Source organism: Somniosus microcephalus, chromosome 3 (genome assembly GCF_052327205.1).
Source record: "Somniosus microcephalus isolate GS21.2 chromosome 3, FLI_Smic_1.0, whole genome shotgun sequence".
Classification (NCBI taxonomy): Eukaryota; Metazoa; Chordata; class Chondrichthyes; order Squaliformes; family Somniosidae; genus Somniosus; species Somniosus microcephalus.
The window spans coordinates 116,190,236-116,212,357 of NC_140989.1; the positions used below are offsets into that span (position 1 = coordinate 116,190,236).

Consider the following 22,122-nt stretch of genomic DNA (forward strand, 5'->3'; position numbering starts at 1 on the left):
ATAAAATAAATTGGGGGCAACCTATTGATAATGGGTAGGGAATTGGTTAGGAGGTAGGAGACAGAGAGTAGGCTCAGAGTGGCAGAAGGTAGAAAGTGGGGTCCCGCAAGGACCAGTACTCAAATTGGCAGGATATGACTAGTGGTTGTCCCTCGGGGATCTGTCCTGGGGCCTCAGCTTTTCACTATATTTATAAATGATCTGGATCAAGTCATTTCATGGCCTCGCTCCATGGCCTCGCCCCATCCTATCTTTGTAACTTCCTCCAGCCCTACAACCCTCTGCACTCCTCTAAGTCTGGCCTCTTGCGCATCCACGATTTTAATCACTCGACCATTGGCGGCCATGCCTTCAGCTGCCTAGACCCTAAATCTCTCTGCCTCTCTCTCTCTCTCTCTCTCTCCTTTTAAGAGGCTCCTTAAAACCTAGCTTCTTGATCAAGCTATTGGTCACCTGTCCTAGTTGATGTCATATTTCGTTTAACAACGCTCCTGTGAAGCGCCTTGGGTAAAAAGACGCTATATAAATGCAAGTTGTTGTTGAATAGAGAGCCGTATATCCAAGTTTGCTAAGGACACCAAGTTAGATGGCACAATAAATAATGTAGATGGGAGCAAAAGGGACATTGAACTCCATTTGCCACAGTTCTCCCCACTCACTTAATCTATCAATGTGGGGAAGTGTAATCTACTTTGGACCCAAGAAAGATCAGAGTATTTTCTAAATGATTAGAAATTAGAAACAGTGCAGGAGCAGAGATTGAAGGGCCCCCGTGTACACAAATCAATAAAACTTGTGAACAGGTACAAAACAACATTAATAGGCTAATGGAATTTTAGCCTTTATCTCAAAAGGAGCTGGAATACAAAAGTTACATTGCAGTTGTATAAAGCTCTGAATAGACCGCATCTGGAGTACTGTGTTCAGTTCTGGCCACTGCATCTCAGTATATTGGCTTTGGACAGGGTGCAGTGCAGATTGACCAGAATAATACCAGGACTATATTAGATTAGACTCCGCTGTGCTCCCTCGAGTATAGAAGATTAAGGGATGATCTAATTACGGTGTTTAAAATGATCAAAGGAAACGATTTCCTATGGTGGGAGAGTCCAGAGCAAAGGATTATAACCTTAAAGTTAGAGCTAAGCCGTTCAGGGGTGATGTCAGGAAGTGCTTCTTCACATAAAGGGTAGTGGAAATCATAGAATGGTACATTTGGAACTCTCTTTCCCCCAAAAAGATTTTGAGGCTAGGTCAATTGAAAATTTCAAAACTGAGATTGATAAATGTTTGTTGGGTTAACGTATTAAGGGATATGAAACCAAGGCGGGTAAATGGAGTTGAGATACAAATAGCCATGATCTAATTGACTGGCTTATGGGGCTGAATGGCATGTTCCTTTGTTCCCAATTATCAAGCAATCGTTGTGATTTTGTTTTATAAATGCAGATTGCTAATGCATTATACTTGGTTGAAATTCAACTCATCCTTTTCATTAGTGTTAACTATTATCCCTTGGCTCAGAAAAGTATTTCATTTAAAAAAAAAAAAAGTGTCAATGTGCAGTACTAGTTTTTAAAATATTCATCAACTTGCCCCCCTTTACAGCTACTAACATTAACACCATTCTCTGCAGGCTGTAGGAGATATAAGCAAGTCAGTGATTCAGAAAGGCATCCTGTGTCTCTTGCTGCAAGCACTGGCAGACCATTCGTCAAATATTAACAAAGGTGCAACTTTAAAAGTTTCCAGACGACAAAAGCACGTGCGCTGAAGACAGATGCTTTTCTCTAAAGGGTCTTTTCCATCAACTAAAGTCTAAGAAATACTTATCAATCTAGCAACATAAAGTGACATTTGATTTAGGTTATAATTAAATTGCTTGAAATATAAAGAGCCATTTGAAGAAGGAAATAATGAAAGAAATACAGAAAGTACAAAGAATGTTAAATGCCATTTCACCCCTTCCACTATTCATGCTTATAATATGAAATGTTAGTGTCTTGCTTGACCCAGATATGAGCTTCAAACTCCACATCCTCATCCTATCCATCACCAAGTCTGTTTATTTCCACCGCTGTAACAATACCCAGCTCTGCTCCATCTCAGCCCCTTCACCACTGAAACTCTTGATTATTCCAGTGCCCTCCTTGCCAGCCTCCCACTCTCCATAAATTCCAACACTCGACCACCTTTGCCTCGCCTCACACAAAGTCCTGCTCAGCTATCTAATTTTCACTTGCCCCACAGAACCGCTCTTGGAGTACAGTGTACAGTGCTTGGTGCCATATTATAAAAAGGATGTAATGAATTATACAGTCTTTCACCATGCATGGGATTGTTTAGAAATTAAATCAAGCAAAGTCCTAACATACTGTAGTTCTTATCATGGGGAAATCCTTATACATGGAAGTTTCACATTTAATTGGTGCAACTTTAAAGAGCGTTCTGATACAGAAATCGTTACAACTGGCAGAACAAATTGATAAAGTTGTTTTTAATAAAAGAGCATATGGAAACCCTAGGTTTTTTTTTAATAAGTGGTGGTATGTAATACAAGAGCAAAGAGGTAATGCTAAATCTATACAAATCATTGGTTAGGCTGCAGTTAGAATACTTCTAAAGGAATAGAATTGAAAAGCAGAGAGGTTATGTTAAACCTGTATAGAAACTAGTAGGTTAGACCTCACTTGGAAGACTGTGCACAGTCTGGTCTCCATATTACAAAAAGGACACCGGCACTAGAGAAGGTGCAAATTTTTTTTACAGATGTGATACCAGAACTGAGAGGTTATAACAGGACAGACTGAACAGGCTGGGACTCTTGTTTCTAGAAAAGAGAAGGCTGAGGGGTGACCTAATAGAGGTATTCAAAAATTATGGGGTTTGATAGGGTAGACATAGAGAAGATGTGTCCATTTGTGGGAAAGCCCAAAACTAGGGGTCATAAATATAAAGATAGTCATTAATAAATCCAATAAAGAATTCAGGAGCAACCTCTTTACCCAGAGAGTGGTTAGCATGTGGACCTTGCTATCACATGGAGTAGTTGTAGTGAAATAGCATAGATGCATTTAAGGGAAAGCTTGATAAGCACATGAGGGAGAAAGGAATAAAAGGATATGCTGATAGGGTGAGATGAAGTAGGGTGGGAGGAGGCTCAGGTGGAGCATAAACACCGGTACAGACCAGTTGGGCCAAATGGCCTGTTTCTATGCTGTAATATGTAGTTCTATGTAATTTATTCCCATGAAGTAAAGGGTTTGTCATTTTGCAAGTGAATATAATGTTTGCATTTAAATAGAAAGAAAATTGGGTTTTAGATGAAAGCAAATAACTGCAACAAAAGGCTGAGGGGGGCCAATTGGAGTTTGAAATGAATGCTTCTGATTGAATGTACAAGGGATTTTGCAAACTGATTGGTCATTACAGTATTGCTGTCTCAACAGTGACTTAATGAGTATTTCCAAATTAACAATTTGTATTTATATAGCACCTTTAAAGTGCCACAAGGAATTTCAGAAGGAAAGAAGAAATGGATGCCAAGTTGAAAGATGACCGAAAAGAGGGGAGTTTAAAGTGGCTTCTAAAGGCAGAAAGAGAGCAGTAAACAGGTGGAGAGGATTTCGGAGAGTAGCACAAAGAGGCTGAAGAATCTGCCACCAATGTTTGAACACAGGAGGGTAGAGTGATGAAACTGAAGGGGTCAGAAAGCAGGAGGTGGTTTTAGAAATGCAGTGGGACAAGGCTGCAGATGAGGACAAGAATTTTAAATTGCAGTTTGTTGGGAGATCAGGCAATTCAGCGATGAAGGGACTAAATGTGAGATGAGATGCAGGTGGAGTAGCTTTGGACAAGTTGGAGTTTAAGGAAAGTGGTGGTCAGTTGGCTGACGAGAAGGGCACAAGATAAATTGAATGCAGAGGGGTAAGAACAGAGGTGAGCAATCTTGTGAAGGTGAACACAAGCATTGTTGGTGATGGATTGATTAGGGGGCTTGAAGCCCCGCTCTGGGTCAACCAGGAAGCCAAAGCTTTGCACAATCTGGTTCAGCCTGAGCGAGCAGCCAGTAGGGTATAATTTAATGTTAATTTCCTTAAAATTAGGATTAAAAAAAAATTAGGATAAACTCCCTCTGCCTTTTTTGCTATTCCCTCATCGCCTTGGCTCACCTGATAAGTCAGGACAGAGAAGCAATTTGACTCTAAGTTAATCCCATTCTAAACTATTTGCCAGACGATGAACAAGAGTGCCTTAAGGATTTTTTTCATTTCTAGTGGCGAACTTCCTGGCTTCTGCTTGGTGCTTCCCCAAAGTCGCTTTGTTGAAACTGGGAATTCAGCAGTGTGGACAGAACCTGTACACCATCACTCTGTGATTCATGCACTGGCACTACTCAGCGATCCAACTTTAATTTGTGATACCTTACATTTGCAGCAGTTGGCTTGTCTGGAGCGTAAGTGATTGTGTGCCAGAATTACCACAATTTAGGCCTGCAAAACACTGCCAAGAATGTTGAAATTTGGAAGCTGTTTAGTTTGTGATTGGAACTTTACAGGTCTAATAGAACATCATAAGTGCATTTCTAGCAGCATTGCGGCTAAGTATGAGAAGCTGCGTGATTTGTAATATAGGCGTGCTGAGGTCAATTGTTATGCCCCTACAGCCCCACCTCCGGTTCAGCATACTAAGGATCAATCCTGGGATTTTGCTGTCTGGCCTATATAGATCAGCCACTGTAACCAACTGAGGCATATGGGGAACCCACACTACTACCCAAATTATCTGAAATGTTCTTAGTCATTGAGCTTATTTACAATTTAGAGTTCACTGGGAATGTTGTGTTATAAAGTAATGGTTAATGGCAGTTTTGAGACCAATTAAGCAAATGCATCACTGCTGTGGACTGGACTGTCCCACCAGTTCGAATTTTAGGCCTACATATGCCAAGCAATAGATAAAATGAGAATAAAATTAAAACAGTAAATTGGATCCTCCCTCCCATGCTTTGTCTTGTTTTTGGAACTGTTAGACATTTTCAAATGGAGGGAAATGGCATTAGTTTGTCATTGACCTGTCTCTTGGTTGCAGAGGCTTATAAAAGCTTACATTTCTCTTGCATTAACCCTCAATGCCTACCTACCCTTACACCTAGACACATAAGGCATGAATAAAAAATAAACCCCATCTGTGTCATTGAATTCTTAAGTGCAACATTTGCTTCATATTTTCAGGATGTAGGTGGTGGATGGTGTGAAGCAACAAATGCTCAGGGAGTAACTGGACTTGTTCCAACAGACTACATGGAGGTGAGTAGTTTCCTCTTTGTAACATAGCTCATGGTGAAAGTGTTGGCTCTTACTTCTACATCTAAAGTAGTTAACCCAGTATTTCTTCCAGTTTAAAAAAAAAAAATCTTCTGATAGAATGAATAGTTGAAGGGCCCAGAATACATCATTGTTCCTCATTCAATCCTCCTCCTCCACAAATGGGGGAAGAATAGGGGAAATTGCAAAGCCCTCTTTTGGATTTTTTTCCCTCTCGTAGTGGTCATGTGAGTCACATGAATTCCTCTAGTCTGTACTTGCCATGTTCTGGATTTGTATGGCAGTTCTCTTTCTTCTGTTGTCAGCAGCAGTTATAACATTAGACACAGGATGAAATTTATCTTGCTATTTATTTAATTCTTTTCAAAGAATGTAATTGTGTTGAATGTTCATCTAATACAGGTAGACTACCCTTTATCCGGACTTCCGAAACCCTCTAAAAACCGAAGGTTTTTTCGTTCAGCGTAAGTCGTGCGTACGAACGAAAAAACCTTCGGTTTTTAGAGGGTTCCGGTTTTGGAAGTTCGGATAAAGGGCAAGTCGTGCGCACGACCCCCCGCCGACCCCCCCCATGGACCCCGCCGGCCCCGACAACCGCCGACCCCGACAACCGCCGACCGCCCCGACAACCGCCGAACCCCGCCGGCCCCGACAACCGCCGACCCCGCCAGCCCCGACAACCGCCAGCCCCGACAACCGCGGACCCCGCCGGCCCCGACAACCGCCGATCCCCCCCGCGGACCCCGCCGGCGCCGACCCCGACTGACTTACGCTGAGCGTCAGCGTAAGTCGTGTGCACGACCCCCCGCCGACCCCCCCCGCCGACCCACCTTCCGAAATCCGAAATTCTCCTTTATCCGAAACTCGGCTGGTCCCGAGGTTTTTGGATAAAGGATAGTCTACCTGTATAGCCTGGTTATTCTTTGCATTCCTATTGGAACAAGTTCTTAAGGTTTGTAGTTTATGGCTTGTTTGTTTTTACAGTTGGTTTTGATACTCCTAACTACTGAGCATTTAAAAAAAACTATTGTCCATTATGTTCTTCACCTGAGATGTATCAAATCAATGTTACTGCTCCACTTGAAGTTCCATACTATCCATTTCAATTTGGTGCTGGTCAGTGTCAGTAACTGAATTTAAAAGTTGCATAATATTTCACCAAGCTTTTCCAGCATGTTGGTGTTTGCACAAATTTCAAACATTGCCTTTTGCAAATTTGATCTCATAGAAAACACTGAACTCATTTGAAATAACTATGTTATACTTTCTTCATTTATTATTTGAAAATTCCCTCCTGCTGATCCCTCATCCTGTTTGCTATCCACTTAGTCACACTCCCCTCCTCTTTCCCCATAGCCCTGCAAATGTTTCCTTTTCAATGTCTGTCTGTCTGTCTGAAGTTATAGAGCGTACCTACACGTGCGTTACGTCGAAAGAAAGCTGACGATTCCAGAACCGTCCTAAGCGTATTTACGTTTCGGCCGGACAAAAATTGTGCCCGCGGTATCCAAAAAACGTTCAACATTCCGCTCATTATCCGCTCATTAGCATCGAGTGACGTCGAGGTCGACCAATCGTACGGCGGGTTCCTGGCGCGTGCGGCCGGGCCCTCCTACGGTCGAGTGACGGGACGATTGACCAATCCTACGCTTCGGTGACCTGACGGTCCACCAATCGGTGCGTGTGTGGGCAGGCCTTATCGTTCTGAACCGAGGTGAGTCGCCGCCATCTTGATTCCAAACTTTTCCTTTTTTCCTGCTTTCTGCGTGTTTCTTTTCAAATCTACATTTCCAGCAAAAAAAAAGTTGCTTTTAAAAGACAAATTGTTTTTTAAAAAAGTTAATTAATTTGTAAATCTTTTGCCTAACCTCTATAATTTTCCTACCTTTCACCGTTTTTCCAGGCCTCAAAGCCTGGGCATCTGTTGACCAGCCACACCCGAGCTAGGCGCCTCCCGTCGCGATCTTTGTGAAGGCTGGAGGGGGCGTGCCTGAGCCGAGTGTCGCCACCCGCTGCCATCTTAATAAAGGCGGGCGGGGCGGGAGTCAGTGTCCGCGTCATCTTCTGCCCGGAGCGTGACTTGAGTCCGGCCGGGCCTCACGCGGTAGGTTGCGCGGCGGCGTCTCTCTGGTCTTGAAGCCGGCTCGGGCGGGGACATCGGGAGATCGCGGGGGCGGGACATCGGGAGATCGCGGGAGCGGGAGATCGGGGGGGGCGGGAGATCGGGGGGCGGCAGATCGGGGGGGCGGCACATCAGGAGATGGGGGGAACGGCACATCGGGAGATCGCGGGGCGGGACATCGGGAGATCGCGGGTCGGGGGGCGGGACATCGGGAGATCGGGGGGGCGGGACATCGAGAGATCAGGGGGCGGGACATCGGGAGATCGGGGATTGGGGGCGGGGCTCGGGGACTCCCCTCCCCTCCCACTCCTCCCTTCCTCCCCTCATCTCCCCCCTCCCCTCCCACTCCTCCCCCCTCCCCTCCCACTACTCCCCTTCCTCCCTCCCTGCCATCCCCCTCCCTCCTCCCCCTTCCTCCACCCCCTCCCCTTCCTCCCCCCTCCCTTCCTCCCCTTCCTCCCCCCACCCCTTCCTCCCCCCTCCCCTACCCTCCCCCTTCCTCTCCCCCCCCTCCCCTCCCCTCCCCCTCCCCCCCTCCCCCCCTCCCCCTCCTCCCCTCCCCCCTCACCCCCCTCCCCTCCCCCCTCCCCTCCCCCCCTCCCCCTCCTCCCTCCCTCCCTCCCCCTCCTCCCTCCCTCCCTTCCTCCCCCTTCCCCTTCCCTCCCCCCCTCCCCCTCCCCTTCCTCCCCCCCCTCCCCCTCCCCTTCCTCCCCTCCCCTTCCTACCCCCCCACCCCTCCCCCTCCCTTCCTCCCCCCCACCCCCTCCCCTTCCTCCCCGCCCCTCACCCCTCCCCTTCCCCCCCCCTCCCCCTCCCCTCACCCTTCCCCTCCACCCCCCCTCCCCCTCGCCCTCCCCTTCCTGCCCCCCTCTTCCTCCCCTTCCTCCCCTTCCTCCCCCCTCCCCTTCCTCCCTTCCTCCCCCCTCCCCCTTCCTCCCCCCTCCCCTTCCTCCCCTCCCCTTCCTCCCCCCCTCCCCTTCCTCCCCCCTCCCCTTCCAACCCCCCCTTCTCCCCCCTCCCCTTCCTCCCCCCCTCCCCTTCCTCCCCTCCCCTTCCTCCCCCCCCATCCCCCTCCCCCTCCCCTTCCCTCCCCCCACCCCCTCCCTTCCTCCCCCCCTCCCCCTCCCCTTCCTCCCCCCCTCCCCCTCCCCTTCCTCCCCCCCCTCCCCCTCCCCCTTCCTCCCCCCCTCCCCCTCCCCTTCCTCCCCCCCCCTCCCCCTCCCCTCCCCTTCCTCACCCCCCCCTCCCCCTCCCCTCCCCTTCCTCCCCCCTCTCCCCCCCCTTCCTCCCCTTCCTCCCCTTCCTCCCCCCTCCCCTTCCTCCCTTCCTCCCCTTCCTCCCCCCCTCCCCATCCAACCCCCCCTTCCTCCCCCCTCCCCTTCCTCCCCCCTCCCTTCCTCCCCCCCTCCCCTTCCTCCCCCTCCCCTTCCTCCCCCCACCCCTTCCCTCCCCCCCCCCCTTCCAACCCCCCCCTTCCTCCCCCCACCCCTTCCTCCCCCCTCCCCTTCCTCCCCCCTCCCCTTCCTCCCCCTTTCCTTCCATCCCCCTCCCCTTCCTCCCCTTCCCTTCCTCCCCTCCCTCCCTCCCCTCCCCTCCCCCCTTCCTCCTTCCTCCTTCCTCCCCTCCCCCTCCTTCCCTTCCTCCCTCCTCCCCCCCCTTCCTCCTTCCTCCCCCCCTTCCTCCTTCTCCCCCCCTTCCTCCTTCCTCCCCCCTTCCTCCTTCCTCCCCCCCCTCCCCCTTCCTCCTACCTCCCCCTTCCTCCTTCCTCCCCCCCTTCCTCTTCCTCCCCCTTCCTCCTCCCCTCCCCCCTTCCTCCTTCCCCTCCCCCCTTCTCTCTTCCCTCCCCCCCTTCCTCTCTTCCCCTCCCCCCCTTCCTCTCTTCCCCTCCCCCCTTCCTCCTCTCCCCTCCCCCCTTCCTCTCTTCCCCCTCCCCCCTTCACACTTCCCCACCCCCCTTCCTCTCTCTCCCCTCCCCCCTTCCTCCTTCCCCTCCCCCCTTCCTCTCTTCCCCTCCCCCCCTTCCTCTCTTCCCCTCCCCCCTTCCTCTCTTCCCCTCCCCCCTCCTCTCTTCCCCTCCCCCCTTCCTCTCTTCCCCTCCCCCCTTCCTCTCTTCCCCTCCCCCCTTCCACTCTTCCCCTCCCCCTTCCTCTCTTCCCCTCCCCCCTTCTCACTTCCCCTCCCCCCTTCCTCTCTTCCCCTCCCCCCTTCCTCTCTTCCCCTCCCCCCCTTCCTCTCTTCCCCTCCCCCCCCTTCCTCTCTTCCCCTCCCCCCCCTTCCTCTCTTCCCCTCCCCCCCTTCCTCTCTTCCCTCCCCCCCTTCCTCTCTTCCCCTCCCCCCTTCCTCTCTCTTCCCCTCCCCCCCTTCCTCTCTTCCCCCTCCCCCCTTCCTCTCTTCTCCCCTCCCCCCCTTCCTCTCTTCCCCTCCCCCCCTCCTCTCTTCCCCTCCCCCCCTTCCTCTCTTCCCCTCCCCCCCTTCCTCTCTTCCCCTCCCCCCCTTCCTCTCTTCCCTCCCCCCTTCCTCTCTTCCCCTCCCCCCCTTCCTCTCTTCCCCTCCCCCCCTTCCTCTCTTCCCCTCCCCCCCTTCCTCTCTTCCCCTCCCCCCCTTCCTCTCTTCCCCTCCCCCCCTTCCTCTCTTCCCCTCCCCCCCTTCCTCTCTTCCCCTCCCCCCCTTCCTCTCTTCCCCTCCCCCCCTTCCTCTCTTCCCCTCCCCCCCTTCCTCTCTTCCCCTCCCCCCCTTCCTCTCTTCCCCTCCCCCCCTTCCTCTCTTCCCCCCTCCCCCCCCTTCCTCTCTTCCCCTCCCACCCCTTCCTCTCTTCCCCTCCCCCCCTTCCTCTCTTCCCCTCCCCCCCCTTCCTCTCTTCCCCTCCCCCCCTTCCTCTCTTCCCCTCCCCCCCTTCCTCTCTTCCCCTCCCTCCCCCCCCTTCCTCTCTTCCCCTCCCCCCCTTCCTCTCTTCCCCTCCCCTCCCCCCTTCCTCTCTTCCCCTCCCCCCCCTTCCTCTCTTCCCCTCCCCCCCTTCCTCTCTTCCCCTCCCCCCCTTCCTCTCTTCCCCTCCCCCCCCTTCCTCTCTTCCCCCTCCCCCCCCCTTCCTCTCTTCCCCTCCCCCCCTTCCTCTCTTCCCCTCCCCCCCCTTCCTCTCTTCCCCTCCCCCCTTCCTCTCTTCCCCTCCCCCCCTTCCTCTCTTCCCCTCCCCCCCTTCCTCTCTTCCCCTCCCCCCCTTCCTCTCTTCCCCTCCCCCCCCTTCTCTCTTCCCCTCCCCCCCTTCCTCTCTTCCCCTCCCCCCTTCCTCTCTTCCCCTCCCCCCCTTCCTCTCTTCCCTCCCCCCCCTTCCTCTCTTCCCCTCCCCCCCTTCCTCTCTTCCCCTCCCCCCTTCCTCTCTTCCCCTCCCCCCCTTCCTCTCTTCCCCTCCCCCCTTCCTCTCTTCCCCTCCCCCCCTTTCCTCTCTTCCCCTCCCCCCCTTCCCTCTCTTCCCTCCCCCCTTCCTCTCTTCCCCTCCCCCCCCTTCCTCTCTTCCCCTCCCCCCCCTTCCTCTCTTCCCCTCCCCCCCTTCCTCTCTTCCCCCCCCTTCCTCTCTTCCCCTCCCCCCTTCCTCTCTTCCCCTCCCCCCTTTCCTCTCTTCCCCTCCCCCCCTTCCTCTCTTCCCCTCCCCCCTTCCTCTCTTCCCCTCCCCCCCTTCCTCTCTTCCCCTCCCCCCTTCCTCTCTTCCCCTCCTCCCCCTTCCTCTCTTCCCTCCCCCCCTTCCTCTCTTCCCCTCCCCCCCTTCCTCTCTTCCCCTCCCCCCCCCCCCCCCCCCAGTCGCTCTTTCTCTTCCCCCCCCCCAGTCGCTCTCTCTCTCTCTCTCTCTCCCCAACAACAACATGCCCTCAAAAGCCTCGGCACCGCCGGGCACTCCAGCTACAATTCCCTTTTGAAAGTTATTACTGAATCTTATTATTATTCTCACCACCCTTTCAGGTAGTGCAATCCAGAGCATCATACTCGCTGTGTAAACTTTATTTCCCCCCCCCCCACCCCCCGCCCTGATACTTTTGCCAATTATCTTAAATCTGTGTCCTCTGGTTACCTGCCCTCCCACCAGTGGAAAACAGTTTCTCCCTAAATACTCTATCAAAACCCTTCAGAATTTTGAACACATCTATTAACTCTTCCCTGAACCTTCTCTACTCTAAGGAGAACAATCCCAGCTTTGCCAGTCTCTGCATAACTGAAGTCCTTCATCCCTGGTACCATTCTAGTAAATCTCCTCTGCACTCTCTCCAAGGCCTTGACCTCCTTCCTAAAGTGTGGTGCCCAGAATTGGACACAATACTCCAGCGGAGGCTTAACCTGTAATTTATATAGATTTAGCATAACTTCCTTGCTCTTGTACTCTATGCCTGCCTCTTTTTATAAAGTTCAAGGTCCCGTATGCTTTTTTAACAGCCCTATCAACTTGTCCTGCCAGTTTCAAGTTTTTTGTGCATGTGAACCCCCAGGCCTCTCTGCTCCTGCACCCCTATTAAAATTGTATCATTTAGTTTATATTGCCTCTCTTCATTCTTCCTTCCAAAATACATCACTTCACACTTCTCTGTATTAAATTTCATCTGCCAAGTGTCTGCCCATTTCTCCACAAAAGCAAAATACTGTGGATGCTGGAAATCTGAAATAAAACAGAAAATGCTGGAAATACTCAGCAGGTCAGGCAGCATCTGTGGAGAGAGAAACAGAGCTAACGTTTCAGGTCGATGAGCCTTTCGTCATTTCTCCAGTCTGTGTATGTTCTCTGGAAGTATACTACTATCTGCTTCACTGTTGAATACATTACCAAGTTTTGTGTCATCTGCAAACTTTGAAATTTTGTCTCCTATACCCAAGTCCAGGCCATTAATATATATCAAAAAGAGCAGTGGTCCTAATACTGTCCCCTGGGGGACACCACTCTATACTTCCTTCCAGTCTGATAAACAACCATTCATTATTATTCTGTCTCGTAGCCACTTTCGTATCCATGCTGCTACTGCCCTTTTTAATCTTATGGGCATCAATTTTAAGGCGTCCCATTAAGTGACACTTTATGGAATACCTTCTCAATGCCCATATAAACAACATCAACTGCACTACCTTCATCAACCCTCTCTGTTATTTCTTCAAAGTTCTCGTGTCAGAGGCTATTTGCCTTTAATAAATCAGTGCTGGCTGTTACTTATAACCCATGTTTTTTTAAGTGACAATTAATAAAACATGCACCCAAAATACCTTGTTGCTAACATATAAAATCATTTCTGAGCTAGGAATGAGAGATGTGGAAGGCTTTTCTGCTTTTTGCATTGAGGAATGCTGAATGAAACAATCAATCAAGTACATCATGGCTTCCTGTAGAGTAAAGCTGTTCCTGCTCAATCCTGACCCACAGCATCAAAAGTATATCTCCTGCTGCACCAGTGTGGATTTTCTCACTTCCCACATCAGCCATCTTGAAATTCTGAGTTTTGTAGCTGTGCTAAAACTGAAGTTGATGATCAGGGATAATTCACTAATTTCTCGGTCCCAGTATGTGACTGTTCAAGGCTATAACTTTTTGATGAGCAGAATAAGTTTTTTTTTTAAAGTCGTGATACTTTTTAAATGATTGGTTGATGTTTATCTACTGTGGTATATAGTGACCATTGTGTAATGACCACCATACTGTATCTAGTTTACTCTTGTGCTACTGTAAATCCAATTTATGACTGAGACCAGATTTATGACTTTACCACTTCCACCTGGTCTCGAAGACGATGTCACGAATTACAATAACACAACTGAACATAGTATGATTTAATTCTATATTGGGTTTGAGAGGGAGAAGGGTGAGTTACAAACCAAAGTGTTAAATTTAGGTAAGGCTCACTTTGAACGGATGAGACAGAAATTGACCACAGTAAACTGCTAACTGGTAAAACTACAGACCAACAATGGAAAGTGTTGAAAGAAATACATGCCCTGCACATACCTCTAAAGGACAAGAGCTCTACTTCGGTAATTAAACAACCTTGGTCAATAGAAAAGGTTAGAGATAGAATCATAGGAGGAGGACATTCGGCCCATTGTTCCTTTGCCGGCTCTTTGGTAGAGCTATTCAATTAATTCAAGCCCCCTGCTCTTCCCCCACTGGACTTACTGCAACTCTTGCAGCTTTCTAAACTTGCTTCAAGTTCCTAAGGTGCCACGGCCTCGATGACTTCCCCTCCAATTATGTCGAGCACCGTCTCCTCCAGTTGACTCGAGGTGTCTAAAGTGGCTTCAAGGTGTCTAAAGTGGCTTGGCCGTCTCCCGTCTGCCGCTGCTCCTGGCTGTTGTGAGTTATCTTGGCCTGCAAGAGAAAGGAAAGTGTGTCAGTGAGTGTGGTCCAGTATATTTGGGTGATGTGCCTGCCATAGTTGAATAGCTGTCGGTGTGTGCAAGGCGTGAGATGTTCGTGTGAGTGTTGCAGCAGTAGCAAGGTTGTGAGGGTGAAGTGAAGCTATGATTGTGAGGTATAAGTGGTGATAGCTAGAGATTATAGGTATAGAGGTAGGTGAGTGATGGGGGTTTGGTGCATTGAGCAGTATGTAAGGTTGTGGTGCAGATGGTGGGATATGGCATTTGCTGAAGCCTTCACTCACCTTGACCTGCTGTGTGAGGTCATTAAACTTCTTTCGGCATTGTATGCAGGTCCGCGGCATGACGCGGTTGGCCGTGACGTAGGCAGCTATCTCTTGCCAGATCCTTCTGCAAGTGGGCTTTGATAGCTTCCTGCCACCCTGCGTGAACAGGACACCCCGCCTTCTCTCCACTGCCACTACCAATGCTTCGAGAGCCACGTCCGAGAACCTTCTGGCTCCTTCTCTGTGTTGCTTCTGAGCCATGTCTTGAAACTTCAATCACAATGACGTGCTGCTGCATCAAAGCACCTCCCCTTCAAGTAGTGGAGAGAGACTAGGCCAACAGTAGACTGCACCCAATTTTGGCCTACCTGTTCAGTGCTAAGCCTTACAGCAGTCCGTTTAGCGCTGAGATCAGCACTCCAATCATGTATGCATCCAATCAGGCCGCATCCAAAAATGGGTATTTTGCATGCTGCCTGCACCACTTTGGGCGCAGCCAAATAGTGCTGGCCTGTGACACCACCCGTTTTCGGGCCATATCCAATTTCTAGGCCCTGCAGGTTTAGCACTCGGGTACTGATCAAACACAATTTTCGTGGAGCAGTATATGTGGGCTCCTTACACACACTTCATCTGAAGGTCCGAAGTGCGCTGGCTGACGCACTTGCAGGATGGCACAGGGACCGAGGGTGAGGGTGCACAGGTTCTCGGACGCGGCACAGGTGGTCCTGGTTTCCAGAGGAGGAGAAGGGATTTCCTGTACCCGGGGGGGAACGCCACCTTGCCCTAGCAAGATACCCATGACCAAACTCTCCCTCCTGGTGATTCTTATAAGGTAGAGTAGCACAGCACTTGGTCTTTTTTTTAGGTGAAGTCCTGAGAAAATTTGCGGAATAAATGTTGCTCGAGTGTTAGTGAAATCTTGACAAAAGTGTCCCAGAAAGTCTCCCAATGTGTTTGAGATCTTCTTCACAGCTCCAGCAGGAAGTGAAAATAAAATAGTGAGTATCCATTTTAAGTTGCGCTTGAAATCCACATCAGTGACCTGTTTACTCCCAAACAGCTGGTCGCTGTTAGGAGAGAGCATTGGGACAAGAGCTAACCACCAAAATGGCATGCAGCCTCCTTAATGAGCACTAGTAGGCATTTTAAGCGGCAATGAGCCTCTGGGCGGCCGTTCCTAGCGCAAGCTTCAACTCCTCTAACAAGATGGCGTCTTGCACTACACGCAGGCTAAACCGACATTTTAGCTTAAGACCCCATCTTGGCCACCTCGGAGGCTCTTTAGCGCCTAAAGTATCCGGAGAAAATCGCCCTTTATATCTTTAGTCATCCAGGGAGCTCTAGCTTTGGATGCCCTTCCTTTCCTCCTCATAGAAATGTGTCTACTCCGTACCCGAACCATCTCCTCTTTTGAAGGTCTCTCATTGTTCAATTACTGTTTTTCTTACCAATTTTTGATTCCAATCCACCTGCGCCAGATCCTTTTTCAACTCCATGAAGTTGGCTCTCCTCCAGTTAAGTATTTTTATGCTTGATTGTACCTAGTTCTTTTCCATAACTATTCTAAACCTGATGATATTTATGATCTGTTCCCAAAATGCTCTCGCAATGAAACATGCTCCACTTGCCCCACTTCATTCCCCAGAGCTAGAATCATCCTTCCTTCCTTCCTCTTTGGGCTGGAAACACATTGATTAAGAAAGTTCTCTTGTACACAGTTCAGGAATGCCCTCCTCTTTGCCCTTTACACTGTTACTATCCCAGTCTATATTAGGATAATTGAAGTCCCCCATTGTCACTAATCTGTAGTTCTTGCATCTTTCTGTAATTTGCCTGCAAATTTACTCCTATCTCCTTCATTATATAGTATACACTCAGCAGTGTAGTCCTCTATTGTTCCTTAATTCTAACCAAATGGATTCTGTCCTTCGCCCCTCAACTACATCATCCCTTTTCAGTACTATAATACTTTCTTTGATCAGTACGGTCAACCCCTCCTTTTTTTCCCCCTTTGCTAACTTTCCTGAATACTTTATAGCCAGGAATGTTAAGTTCCCAATCCTCCCCTTCTTTGAGTCAGGTGTCCATTATTGCCATTTTATCATAATCCCATGTGGTGACTTGCGTTTTAAAAAAATTTGTTTTATGGGATGTGGGCATCGCTGGCAAGGCCAGCATTTATTGCCCATCCCTAATTGCCCTTGAAGGTGGTAGTGAGCCGCCTTCTTGAACTGCTGCAGTCCCTGTGGTGAAGGTACTCCCACAATGCTGTTAGGTAGGGAGTTCCAGGATTTTGACCCAGCAACGATGAAGGATCAGTGGTATACTTCTAAGTCAGGATGGTGTGTGACTTGGAGGGGAACTTGGTGGTGGTGGTGGTGTTCTCATGCGCCTGCTGCCCTTGTCCTTCTAGGCGGAAGAGGTCGCGGGTTTGGGAGGTGTTGCCAAAGAAGCCTTGGCGAGTTGCAGCAGTGCATCTTATAGATGGTACACACTACAGCCATGGTACGCCGGTGGTGGAGGGAGTGAATGTTTAAGCTGATGGATAGGGTGCCAATCAAGTGGGCTGCTTTTGTCCTGGATGGTCATAGTCATAGAGTTATACAGCACAGAAAGAGGCCCTTCGGCCCATCGCGTCCGCGCCGGCCATCAGACCCTGTCTAATCTAATCCCATTTTCCAGCATTTGGTCCGTAGCCTTGTATGCTATGGCATTTCAAGTGCTCATCCAAATGCTTCTTGAATGTTGTGAGGGTTCCTGCCTCTACCACCCTTTCAGGCAGTGAGTTCCAGATTCCAACCACCCTCTGGGTGAAAAAGTTCTTACTCAAATCCCCTCTAAACCTCCTGCCCCTTACCTTGAATCTATGCCTCCTTGTTATTGACCCCTCTACTAAGGGAAAAAGTTCCTTTCTATCTACCCTATCTATGCCCCTCATAATTTTGTACACCTCAATCGGGTCCCCCCTCAGCCTTCTCTGCTCCAAGGAAAACAACCCCAGCCTGTCCAGTCTTTCTTCATAGCTGAAGCGCTCCAGCCCAGGTAACATCCTGGTGAATCTCCTCTGCACCCTCTCCAAAGCAATCACATCCTTCCTATAGTGTGGCGACCAGAACTGCACACAGTATTCCAGCTGTGGCCTAACCAGCGTTTTGTACAGCTCCATCATAACCTCCCTGCTCTTATATTCTATGCCTCGGCTAATGAAGGCAAGTATCCCATATGCCTTTTTAACCACCTTATCCACCTGTTCTGCTGCCTTCAGGGATCTATGTACATGCACACCAAGGTCCCTCTGATCCTCTGTCTTTCCTAGGGTCTTACCATTCATTGTGTATTCCCTTGCCTTGTTAGTCCCTCCAAAATGCATCACCTCACACTTTTCAGGGTTAAATTCCATTTGCCACTGTTCCGCCCATCTGACCAACCCATCTATATCGTCCTGCAGACTGAGGCTACCCTCCTCGCTATTTACCACCCCACCAATTTTCGTGTCATCTGCGAACTTACTGATCATACCTTTTTACATTCACATCCAAATCATTAATTTAGAGCACAAACAGCAAGGGACCCAGCACCGATCCCTGCGGTACCCCACTGGACACAGGCTTCCAGTCACAAAAACAAGATTCGACCATTGCCTTCTGCCACTAAGCCAGTTTTGGATCCAATGTGTCAAGGCACCCTGGATCCCATGGGCTCTTACCTTCTTGACCAGTCTCCTATGCGGGACTTTATCGAAAGCCTTACTGAAATCCATGTATACCACATCCACTGCACTACCCTCATCCATGCACCTAGTCACCCCCTCTTCAATCAAATTAGTCAGACATGATCTTCCCTTGACAAAGCCATGCTGAATATCCTTGGTTAATCCTTGCCTCTCCAAGTGGAGACTAATTCTGTCCCTCAGAATTTTTTCCAATAATTTCCCTACCACTGATGTTAGGTTCACTGGCCTGTAATTCCCTGGTTTATCCCTACTACCCTTCTTGAATAATGGTACTACGTTAGCTGTTCTCCAGTCCTCTGGCACATCCCCTGTGGCCAGAGAGGTTCTGAAAATTTGTGTCAGAGCCCCTGCAATCTCCTCCTTTGCCTCACACAGCAGCTTGGGATACACCTCATCCGGGCCTGGGGATTTATCCACTTTTAAGCCTGCTAAAACCGCCAGTACCTCCTCCCTCTCGATGCTAATATGTTCAAGTATATCACAGTCCCCCTGCCCGATTTCTATGTCTACATCGTCCTTCTCCATAGTGAACATAGATGCAAAAAATTCATTTAAAACCCCACCTACATCTTCTGGCTCCACACACACATTGCCACTTTGGTCCCTAATGGGCCCTACTCTTTCCCTAGTTATCCTCTTGCCCTTAATTATACTTATAAAAACACCTTAGGATTTTCCTTTATTTTGCTCGCCAGTGTTATTTCATGGCCCCTCCTCGCTCTCCTAATTTCTTTTTTAAGTATCCCCCTGCACTTTTTATACTCCTCTAGGGCTTCCTCTGTCTTTAGTCCTTTGTATCTGCCAAAAGCCCTCTTTTTCCTAATCCATTCTCGTATATCCCTTGACATCCAAGGTTCCCTGGGCTTGTTGGTCCCACCCTTGACCTTTACGGGAACATGTTGCCATTGTACTCTCTCAATTTCCTTTCTGAAAGACTCCCATTGCTCCGATGTGGATTTTCCTACAAGTAGCTGATCCCAGTCCACTTTGGCCAGATCCTGCCTTATCATATTAAAATTGGCCTTCCCCCAATTTAGAACCTTTATTTCCGGTCCATCTTTGTCCTTTTCCATGACTACCATAAATCTCACCGAATTATGGTCACCGTCACCAAAGTGCTCACCGACTAACACTTCTACCACTTGCCTGGCCACATTCCCTAGAATTAGGTCCAGTACCGCCCCCTCTCATAATCATAATCATAATCAACTTTATTGTCATTGTTAGTGCACAAGTGCAGTACAACGAAATGTAGGCTTGCGGCTCCCGAGAGTGTACATTTAGATTAAGACATTTAAACATTCAGCATTCATTTGGCTTGTAATACATTAACATATAAATATAATAAAGTGCATTGACAGATGTGCAGGCTTTAGAGTTTATTTGTGGAGTTCAGTAGGATGACAGCCCTGGGAAAGAAGCTGTTCCTAAATCTGGTCGTTCGGGTGCGAATGCATCTGTAGCGTCTCCCAGATGGCAGGGGGGCGAACAGACTGTGGCTGGGGTGGGTAGGGTCTTTGATGATGGTCCGTGACCTCCGTAAACAGCGTTTCTGGTATATGTGCTCTATGGTCGGTAGCTGGGTGCCGGTAATGCGTTGGGCAGTTTTGACTACCCGCTGCAGGGCTTTCCGGTCATAGTAGCTACAGCTGCCATACCATACTGTGATACAGTTCGTCAGGATGCTCTCTATTGTGCCGCGGTAAAAGTTAGAGAGGATCAGGGGTGACAGGTTACATCCCTTCAGCCTCCTTAGGAAATATAGGCGCTGCTGGGCCTTCTTCACCAAAGAGGAGGTATTGAGGGACCAGGAGAGGTCTTCCGTGATGTGGACTCCGAGGAACTTAAAGCTGTCCACCCTTTCCACCACAGCCCCATAGAAACATAGAAGATAGGAGCAGGAGTAGGCCATTCGGCCCTTCGAGCCTGCTCCGCCATTCAATGAGATCATGGCTGATCATCCAAATTCAGTACCCGGTCCCTGCCTTCTCCCCATATCCCTTGATCCCTTTAGCCTTAAGAAATATATCCAACTCCTTCTTGAATATATTTAATGAACTGGCCTCCACCGCCCTCTGTGGCAGAGAATTCCACAGGTTCACCACTCTCTGGGTGAAGAAATTCCTCCTCATTTCAGTCCTAAATGGCTTACCCCTTATCCTTAGACTATGACCCCTGGTTCTGGACTCCCCGGCCATCAGAAACATCCTTCCTGCATCTAGTCTGTCCAGGCCTGACAGAATTTTATAGGTTTCAATGAGATCCCCTCTCAATCTTCTAAACTCCAGTGAGTATAAGCCCAATCGACACAATCTCTCCTCATACGTCATTCCTGCCATCCCAGGTATCAGCCTGGTGAATCTTCGCTGCACTCCTTCCATGGCAAGAACGTCCTTCCTCAGGTAAGGCGACCAAAACTGCACACAATACTCAAGGTGTGGTCTCACCAAGGCCCTGTACAACTGCAGCAAGACATCCTTGTTTTTGTACTCGAACCCTCTTGCTACGAAAGCCAACATCCCATTTGCCTTCTTAACCGCCTGCTGCACCTGCATGCTTACCTTCAGCGACTGGTGTACAAGAACACCCAGGTCTCTTTGCACTTCCCCTTCTCCCAATCTATTACCATTCAAATAATCTGCCTTCCTGTTTTTGCCACCAAAGTGGATAACCTCACATTTATCCACATTATAGTGCATTTCCCATGTTTCTGCCCAATCACCCAACCTGTCCAAATCGTGCTGGAGTTTCACGACATCCTCCTCACAGCATACCCTCCCACCCAGCTTTGTGTCGTTTGCAAATTTGGAGATATTACATCCAATTCCCTCGTCCAGATCATTAATATATATTGTGAACAGCTGGGGTCCTAGGACCGATCCTTGCGGTACCCCACTAGTCACTGCCTGCCACTCGGAAAACGACCCGTTTATTCCAACTCTTTGCTTTCTGTCCGCCAACCAGTTCTCTATCCAAGTCAATACCTTGCCCCCAATGCCATGTGCCTTAATTTTGCACGCTAATCTCTTATGCGGGACCTTATCGAAAGCCTTCTGAAAGTCCAAATACACCACATCCACTGGTTCTCCCTTATCTATTTTACCAGTTACATCCTGGATGTGGATGGGGGTGTGACTTCTGCCTTTCGACTTCCTGAAGTCCACAATGATTTCTTTGGTTCTCTTGATGTTAAGGGCCAGGTTTTTAATCGGCGCACCACTTCACGAGATGCTGGACCTCCTCTCTGTAGGCTGACTCATCGTTGTTGGTGATCTGGCCTACTACCGTGGTATCATCCACAAACTTGATGATGGTGTTGGAACCATGAACAGCCACGCAGGCATGGGTGAAGAGGGAGTAGAGGGGGCTCAGCACACATCCTTGTGGGGCCCCCGTGTTCAGGGTCAGGTGGGGGGAGGTGTGGTTACCTAATTTGACAGACTGGGGTCTGTTTGTTAGGAAGTCCAGGGTGTCCAGTTGCAGAGGGAAGTGTTCAGGCCAAGAGTGTGGAGTTTGGTGGCCAGCTTGTTGGGGACGATAGTGTTGAATGCTGAGCTGTAGCCTATGAACAGCATTCTGATGTAGGTCTCTTTACCGTCTAAGTGATTCAGTGCCGAGTGTAGAGCAGTTGTGATTGCATCCTCCGTTGATCTGTTTGCACGATAGGCAAACTGGTGTTGGTCAAGAGAGGTGGGAACACTGGCTTTGATGTGAGCCAGGACCAGTCTCTCTCAACACTTCATTATGATGGGTGTGAGTGCAACAGGCCGATAGTCGTTCAGGCACGTCACAGCCGTTTGTTTTGGCACAGGAATAATGGTAGCGGTCTTGAAGCATGTAGGGACTACTGCCTGGGCCAATGACAGATTGAAGACGACGGTGAAGACACCAGCCAGCTGATCAGCACATTCCTTGAGTACCCGTCCAGGGATGCTATCAGGTCCAGCAGCCTTACGTGTGTTCACTCCGCGTAGAACACCCCTTACGTCGGAGGTCGACAGAGTGAGCACCTGGTCTTCCGGGGGTGGCAAGGCTTTGGTAGCCGGCTCCCTGTTGTCCTTGTCGAAGCGAGCGTAGAAGTTGTTAAGCTCCTCCGGAAGGGAGGCATCGCTAACCGGGGGCTGGTGTTTTTACTCTTGTAGTCAGTGATGGACTGGATGCCTTGCCACATGTGCCGGGGGTCCGAGTTGTTGTGGAAATGATCCTCTATCCGCAGTGTCTGTTTCCTTTTGGCAGTCCTGATACCCTTTTTTAGGTTGGTCCTAGCTGCACTGTAAGCCGCCGCGTCGCCAGATTTAAATGCTGCGTCGCGTGCTTTCAACAGCGAGCGGA

The 22,122-nt window shown here is 49.5% G+C and overlaps 1 protein-coding gene across 3 annotated transcripts in view; it reads left to right on the forward strand.

The window, feature by feature from the left end:
- snx9b (sorting nexin 9b) overlaps window positions 1-22,122 on the forward strand; it is a 194,742-nt gene that overhangs the window by 36,003 nt on the left and 136,617 nt on the right. For all 3 annotated transcript variants that reach the window (XM_085981515.1, XM_085981517.1, XM_085981516.1), the window contains exon 3: window positions 5,235-5,309. In XM_085981515.1, the coding sequence (XP_085837641.1) occupies window positions 5,235-5,309 (75 nt within the window). The remainder of the gene's footprint in view (window positions 1-5,234; window positions 5,310-22,122) is intronic.